Below are 8703 nucleotides of genomic sequence, written 5' to 3'. Positions count from 1 at the left end.
CACGTGAATGGAGTGTATGGGCGTCAGTTCCCAACTGGGGGGCAGGTGCCCCTCAGGCCCCTCCATCCTCAAGCAGGTGTGTGCGAGTGTGTCCATGCCCGTGAGCATCTTGATCCGTCCTCCCTAACTTTGTACATAGCCCAGGTCAGATCGGAATGGGTGATGTGCAGATGCGATTTCTCAGGTCATTTGTATGTTTGACATGGCTGCTGCTTCTGCTGCCACTACCCCTGGGCCCAAGCTGGCTTAAAGTCCAGGTTTGAAGCCAAAAAGAGGGGAGCTTTCCCGTGTCCTGGGATGGGGAGCCAGAGTTCTGTGGTACGGCTTGAGGGCTGGGTGCACTTTAGCTCTGTGGCAAGATGAGAGCTGCAGTAGCTTTATTAATTGTGGTTGGGCCTGGCCCGGCTATGCTTGGTTTGGGGGAAGGAGGGGTGTACAGTGGTGGTTCCCCCAGACACCCCTGTGCCCAGCCCCCACCTGTCTGCCTTCCTGTTCCCCAGCTGGGGGGATACCTCGGGGGCCACAGTCTGAATGTATCCTTCTCCCCATTTTAACCTGAGCTGCCTAACGCACAGTGGGAGTGGGTAGGGCAAGGACCTAGGGGAACCAGGGTTGAATCATGGGTCCTTGGGGGAAGTTACTAGATACAGGACTGATTATCATTTATTTGTGGAGCCCAGCTTCCTTCCTGGTTCTTGCCACATAAGCACCTTCAACAGAGAGTAGCTCTGGGGGTGGCACATGGGGGCGGCATAAAAGGTGGTGGCCCCCACAGGCCCCGGCTACTCCCTCTCCTGCCTGTGCTGCTTCTCTGTGCCTGCTGTTGGAGCCCTGACGGTGGGGGGAGACTGTCACCCTCTTGAGCTTGAGGGAGATGTTCTCTGGGGTGGGGCCTCTGCCTAGGGGAAAAGCTGCTTATGGGTATGGTCTGTCCAAACACCTTGTTTCAAAGGGAGTGGGGTGAGCTAGCAAGCGAAGCATCCCCACAGCTGATCAAGAACTTTTTCTTGTTTTTAAACCATCACGTCTTCATTTCACATTGGAATAAAGTGAGTTTTTGAAACCTGCTATCCCAGCCTCTCCTGTGTGTTTTGTACCAGTCACATTTGATTGTGAGGGCAGTTGCCAGAAATATCATTAGTAAGAGTTTAAAGCATATGAATGTATATATTAGATCAAATTCAGTTATCCTTATAATATCATTTAAGTGGGGAAAAAAAGGTGGAGTCACAGGCACCCAGCTAGAGTTTACCTGGCCGCCAGTCACTAGACCTATGAGACTGGCATGTAGCTGAATGTCAGTTGTTGCTCACAGGAGAAGAAAGGCTGAGAATTGCTCCATTGTGGCTCAGGCCGGCATGAAGGCCAGCTGGAGTGAGGGGTGCTTACAGGGTAGAGGCCCAGGCCCTGGTTAAGCTGGCTGACCCCTGATAGGTTGCTGAACATTGAACTCCGGGCATCTGTCCTTGTCCCATTTGATTTGGGAGGAATGGGCAACTCCCCCCAGAAGACCAGGAGTTGTAGGAGAATGGAGGGGTGTCTAAAGTTTGCTATCCTAGGGTAGGTCTTAGGGTTAGGAAGACTCCTGGAAATCTAGTGAAGTGGGAGGAGGAGAGCCCACCAGGGCTGGCTTGAGGGGCGGAGCCTGTGAAGTGGGAGTAGGGGTGTGGAGAGGGCCTGTCTCTGAGAAGAGGGGAAGTCTCATTAGAGGTGTTGGCTGCTGCTCAGCCATCCCTCTGGAGTAGGCAGGCCCTCAGCCCCATGCATACTTGAATGACTTTTTGAATACTTTGTCTTTAACATTCTGAAAAAAAAAAATTACCACCTTAATATGTTAGTTTTCCTGAGCAAACTGAAAAATAAATTCCTAACCTCCAGGTTTTCTTCAAGTGATGCCTAAGGATTGCCCTTGGTGACTTGACACATGCTGCTCCCCCACTCCCCACCAGTTTCCTTTACAATCTCATGATTGTGTTATGAACATATCTTCCTATGGCCTTTATCCTGCGAACACTAGTCATGTGCTTCACAGAACTTCTAGAAATGGGGACATCATCTTGTAAAGCTTAAAATGGAAGCCGAGAATAGATCAGGTTTAATTACCATTGTACCCACTAGTCACCTGAGAAGACCATTTTTCATGGTTGATCCCTTAAGCATATTAGTGCTGTCAGATATCTTTTGACAACCCAAATGACAAGGGGCTGCTGTTTGATAAAGGAAGTAAGAAGCTCCAAGTGTGAAATCAACCCTTCCCACATTTCATTTTTTTAAAAGAGTGAATAGTAGTATCCAGGAAGTTAGTGTAAGAACTGGGTGTATTAGGTCTGTGGATGATGGACAGCTGTTCAAGATGGACATTAAGTCTGTTTTGTGAGCCACAGCCATCACGTCTTTTCATGTCCTCCACGCTGGTCTTTCACCTACTCTAAACTACTTTTCTTCCATGTTTGGATTTAACATTCATATTACGTTCAAAACAAAAATTTTTAGAAGAATTTTAATCAAATTAAACTTTTTAAGGTACCATGTCTCATGTCCTCCAAACTGTCATTTTATTGAAAGAACTGTTAAGAGTTCATCGAGGAATTCCTGTATATCCTGAAGCTGAGAATAAGGTATCTGGATGTGGCCCAAATATCTCCTTGCCCCAACTTCCAGAGTCTAAACTACCAGATTAAATAAGGCATGCATAATCAGGACACCTATAAAGGACAGGTGACCATCCTCAAATGGAAATTGAAATACTCCTATTAAGCAGGCAAATCCATTGATTAAAAAAATAAATCAGACACCAAGATGCAGACCATTCAAGACACAATTATCCTGAGAAGTTATTTCCCATAGAATGATTGAGGAGCCTTCCTAAATTGCAAGCGTGGGCAACCTAATTCTCGCTCATCCATTCCCAGCCTCCACCCCATTCTTATTGTCCATCCCACAGAGGAGTTAGCAGTTGGGTGCAATATGGTGGTACAGGTGCTCGGGGATGGATATGAGGGCCTTCCCTGCATTACTAGTTAAAATTAACTGCTTAAAAGGTGTCAAAGTCCTCCTTATACTTAAATGGCTAATAAGATGCTTTATACAGGCAGAACCAGATAAAAGAAAGAACAAGCATATTTGAGTTTGTGCCAGCTCACCTTTTAATTAATACCTTTTGGTATATGACCTCACCTTAAGTGAACCTGTTTTGTCTATAAAAATACACTAATATCTGTCAGTAGGGGGCATATGTGAGAATAAGAGTGCCTATGTGTTGACAACTAACAGGTATTCAAATGTCAGGTTATTTTCCTCTTAGTCCCTCTATCTCCACTTTTACTGAAAGAGGGCTGGTGGAATGACAGCCATACAAAATACAAAGGTACAAACTCCACGAGTAAAAAAGGTGAAAAAGAAAGATCTGAGTTCAAACGCCAGCTATGCGGCCCAGAGACCAGTGACTTTTGTCTAAATTTTCTTTAATGAATAGTTGAATCATTTAGATCAGTGGTTCTCAAACTTGAGCCTGGACCAGAACTGTCTGGACAGCTTGTTAAACGAGGTTTTCTGGGTCCCATCCTGTTTTGGATGCAGCAGGTCTGAGCTGGAACCAAAGAACTTGCATTTTTACAAAGTACTCAGGTGGTGCTGCTGCTGCTGCTGCTGCTAGCCTAGGGAACACACTTTATCACTTTCCTAGAGGATCCTGGTATGTCAGTAGTTGAGGATTTTGTCGGCATGTAAGACGTTTCACCAAAGACTAAACAGGGACAGAGCTGTCACATGGTGCACATGGATGCAATATTTCACCTAGTCTTCCACTTTTGTTATCGCTCATCCTCCATTAGGGACAGACACAATCATGAATCTTAGAAGGAAGCTTGATGTGACATACCAGTTGAGTTATTCAACAGGTTTTCATCTGCTAACTGCATTCCTAATGATAATAAGGCTAGAACTTCCACCCCTAGGGAAAGTGGTTAGGCTCATAATCTGGATCTAGGGGAAAAATCTTCGAAGTAAAAGAAAAAGTTGCAAAACATAGGGAATTGTAACATCAAGCAAATTACTTTGGTGCTACTAGCCCAGCCTTCCATTTGGGGAGTGAGTCCAATCCTACCAGCAGGCAGTTAAGTAACTGGGCTGTAAGAAAAGAGCCACATCAATCTTTTATACATAAAAAAGGCTGGAGACTTCGTGGATGCCCTAACAGCACTTTAGAGGCTAGGTGAGTACTAGCCTGGAGATTAAAGGCAGGATGGCCAACACATGTAAAGCAGAGAAAGCAGTGGGGCTTCTGGGGCAAAGGTGAAGTTTTAAAGTATTAAAAATCTTCAAGATTCTAAGACTACTGGGCAGAATAAGAGGCTCAGTGAGAACAAAGGGCAATAGGGAGTCCTATCTCTGCACCCCTGACCACAAGAGGGCCAAGACTTTTTAGGAAGGGCTACATAATAGGTCATTCCTGGTTTAAACTCTCTGGCCTCAGCTGTAGAGACACTGTCAGAAAGGGATGCTGGAGCGGAGGGTGGAGCTTGAAGAATTAGCCCACCACCTGAAGAGCCATGGCACCTAGCTCATACCTCCAAATAGAAGGAAGGAGACAGAACAGGCGGCGCTGGCACTGCCATAATGGGGGAAAAAAAGCCTTCCACAAGGCCCTACTGCCCCATCACCAAATTGCACCTTACTCTATGACTAGTGCTTAACACAGTCCCAGTTTCTTCTAGGACTTAAATGTTTTAAATCTGTGCACAAGGAGACCAAAAAAAAAAAAAAAAAAAAAAAAAAAAATCACATCTAGTTTTATAGGCATTTAATAGTTTACCAATTGGTACAATAAGATTTTTTAATATGCAGAAAACATGAATAAATTTTGTTTTACACAGTCTGAGAGCAACAAATCTTACTGTAAAACACAAGAGCAATATTATATACATTCCTTTACTGACTTTTTAAAATTGTGTCAATATCTTCAGTTAACTCTTACAATCTGGGGAACTGTTTTCTCCGATCACCACCTCTGCAACGTTCATATGAAATCAATGCTTGCCTTCATGTCAGTGTCAGAATCAACTTCTAATTCGAAGATTTTGTGTTTGTTTCTGTAATCTTCAGAGTGAGCTTTAGGGATGCCTGAAGGATAGGCAGGACAAGAAAGCAGCTACTTACATGATATAGTGGAAAGATAAAAAGGCCAGTTCAGTCCAGTTGTGACTTGTAAATCCAGCTTGCCCTCCCCCCACCCCACTGGAAAAAAACAGAACCTTTTTCACTGATTTTGTACATGTTGCTTCTCTACCAGATTATTCTTTGCATCATCTAGATTAACACATTGGACTTATATACAGCTGGACAGAAAGAGTAACCAATTTAAGTGCCTTGTCCTTTAATTCAACAATTTTAACTTCAGTTGCTTAAGGATTATCAAGCCACCACTGTCAACAAAATATCCTTTAAATAGTTTTTTTTTTAAATAAATTTTTTAAAAAAACTATTTAATGAGTGATATTACCTGGAAGTTCACACAGAAACAGAAAGAGGCAAACAGGAGAGCAGGGCACTGACAGTAAGGAGACTGGGCTTGGTGACCTAGAGCCAAAGCTTCCAAAGACTATAGAGAGCGCCTGCCCCACAGCCCGGACAACTTGCTAACACTAGCGATTTTAGAGCAGTGCTCTGGGCACACCACTGGTCACACCACACATGGACAAAACTGGACGGTCTTAGTCTCCTAAAGTGCAAGATTCCATGTCAAAAAGCAACTATTCTCCAAGCGACATCTAAACTACAGTTTCCGTGGCTTGCACTTTCAAGAGTGCAGCTAGGACTTCTTGGGCACATTATATTAGGGTGGCACTGGAATGTCTGTCTTCACACACACACAAAGTCAATAATCATCTGAGGATGCAGTTCTACCAGCATTTTATTTCTTAAATAAATGGCCAATTTGATTGAGAAAGTGACAAAGCAGCAGTGAACCTCTAAACCAATTAATAAATTCCTCTACTTATAATCCAAACCAGTAACCTAATCATTGTACGTATCCCAGGCAAGGCACAGGGTTAGACAGCAGACAGAGAAAATGGAAGAAACAGGAAGAAAGGGCATCAACAGGGCAGTGTCAAACAACAGTGCAGGAAACCTCTGCAAATCTGATTCCGGATTGTGGATGGATCGTTCTCCCCCACCTCTTCATTATTCAAACAGGGCTCGTTACATTTGGATCCAGTTGAGGACCATCCCTGAGATTCAATGTTCGCTGCTTTTTAAATGGAGGATGTCTGGTAACTCAACTAAGCAGCGGGCTGTGGCATCTCCCAAGTAAGGATAACTTTGTTTACAGAGCAACGTTTCTCCTTCTTTGTCAATGAAAGTCACTGTGTGCTACAGGGTAAAAAACCCAGCAGATAGCAACTTTGTTTCCTCCTAAATCAGTACCATTTTTTCCTTTATTGTTCAAATCTATGAGTGATTTCTAGATGTTGTGGCTTACCCTTAAACAATTTGTTGCTACATGCTAAAAATGAATTAAAATACAAGACATTTATACATGTACAAACAAATGTTAAGATGCACCATTTCTATGTATTTATAGTTCTTAAAACAGGACAGGAAATAGCAGCAAACAAGAACAAAGATATTTTCCATAGCTTTTGTAGAAAAATCCAGTCAGAACAGCTAAGGGAAAACAAAAAAAGACTTCTCAATGTGAGCAGGGTATGAGGCAATATTGTTCTGAAAGTTATTCTACTGTATTTAAGAAATTAGCTTAAGTTGTAATTTTTGTCCTCAAAAATAACCATTAGTTTTCAAAACACTGTTCCTTCTAGAGACGTCTCTCAGGAATTAAAAAAAAAAAAGCAAACAAAAAGACACAAAGTAGACATAAAGCTGCTTCTAGTAAATATACAGCCTATTCTCTGTGTATCTACAGGACATTAACTCTAACCCTTTGTCTTTTTCAGAAACCAAATTTCCATTAATTACTAAAAGGGACATTTAAAAAAAATCACGTATTACACAAATGAATAAAATGCAATTCAGGATAAATTTCTTTGTTAAACTGTCTTTGTTATTTCATTGTTCTGTTAACTTTTCATATGACCTTTAAAAAAACTGTTGGTTAGCTAAGCAATGAAATTACTTATTAATTAGCTGTAATGGAATATTGTTTCCAAAGTCATCGATAAAAATTATCTTAAACCTATTCGTAGTAACTTTGGATCACAATATACATCAGGGATGTGTAAAATGCTGAACGACCCAATTGGAGTGGGGAGGGAGGATAACGGAAATGATTTTCCTTTAGCTGAGTAACATATCCACAGAGTCAGAGTCAGACCTAGTTTTCAGAAGCGTTACGATCAAAAAGGGTTTATTCTAAAGCATGGTATTCCACAGCAAGATTTATTCTATTTGTATGTTTTAGCACTTCTTCAAAAACCCAAGACCCAAGGACATGGAGGTTGTATGTGTGCGATATACATATACAGACTTATCTACTTAATAGACAGGCCCATATATTATAAACATTTACATATAAACAAATGGTGAAAACAGTACATATTTTTATGCACGCTCCATTAAACCCTGTCTTTTTTTTTTAAAACTTGTTAAGTTAAACACAGTTCAAATTGATATCAGATTCATGTTGAAAAACAAACTGATGTATTTCTCCCACTCCCTTGAAATGGGCAAACATAACCTTTTCAATATTTCTGTCATTATGTAATGCACATTGCACATCCCTAAAAAACAAAAACAAATAGTGATTTGTACCATGACACACTCAAATGGGAAGATTAATTTCTACTTGGAAGTCACATCACTATACAGTCTAACAGTATGGAGAATACAACTAGAAGTGTGTCTAGTGTGGAAAATAGAAGCTTAGAGTATTACAGTGTTTTTCAACCTGTTTACAAAGCATTAAGACCCAAATGAAATGAATGATTTGCTATTAGCTGCTGAGATTTTTCTTAAGATTTACAGTCATTTTCTTACATAAATATACCACTAACCTTTGCTTGACAGGCTGCCAAAACAAATGTATTCTACTGATTTGGCAAATGTGTCATGACAAAAATTCCAATGTATAAATCCTCAGTAATTACATAGATGGTTCAGAAGATTTTGAATTGTAGCCTTATTATCTAACATCTTTAAAGAAGATTTATTAAGCACACTTAAGTGATGTTACATAGATACACATTTCAGAAAAAGCCCTAATAACCACCACTTTCCCCCAAATGAGGCCATCAAGTCAGGCACCAACAGATAGCAGAAAAACAGGAATTAATAATTCAACATAAAATGACACTGTCAACTATTCAGTTTAGTGCCCTAGTTCAATTTATTCAACTTCTGCCTTCTTAGGCCTGGTGTGACCAATGCCAGCCCAGGTTTTTAAACCCTATGGTACTTCTAGACAACGTATGTAAATTTACAGTATACAATTTGGATTCACCATGCATGAATACTTTGTGTGTAACATTTAATAAGCTCAATCTACATCCAGAATAATTTACATGAAAGGACAATATTTATTTAAACAGAGCTCAATGGGGTAACCATGGTATCATCAGAGTGCATCCAGAGGAAAAAGGGAGCAGGGGCCAAATGAGACTCAATCAACGGCACTCCCACACCTTTACTGTTTGATCTACACTGCCAGTAACCACATATGGTGCCGTCTTATGGAAATCTGAAAGGGAA

The 8703-nt window shown here is 41.3% G+C and overlaps 1 protein-coding gene across 1 annotated transcript in view; it reads right to left on the bottom strand.

Annotated features, from left to right (window-relative positions):
• Positions 1–4786: 4786 nt before the first annotated feature.
• Positions 4787–8703, bottom strand: part of PAFAH1B1 (platelet activating factor acetylhydrolase 1b regulatory subunit 1) — a 68537-nt gene continuing 64620 nt past the window's right edge. The window contains exon 9 of the mRNA XM_039886540.1: positions 4787–8697. Within this exon, the coding sequence (XP_039742474.1) occupies positions 8619–8697 (79 nt within the window). The 3' untranslated portion in view covers positions 4787–8618. The remainder of the gene's footprint in view (positions 8698–8703) is intronic.

Source organism: Pteropus medius, unplaced genomic scaffold, assembly GCF_902729225.1.
Source record: "Pteropus medius unplaced genomic scaffold, Ma_sr-lr_union100, whole genome shotgun sequence".
Taxonomy (NCBI): Eukaryota; Metazoa; Chordata; class Mammalia; order Chiroptera; family Pteropodidae; genus Pteropus; species Pteropus medius.
Note: the sequence above shows the minus strand (reverse complement) of the source record. Positions and strands in the feature narration are given on the sequence as shown.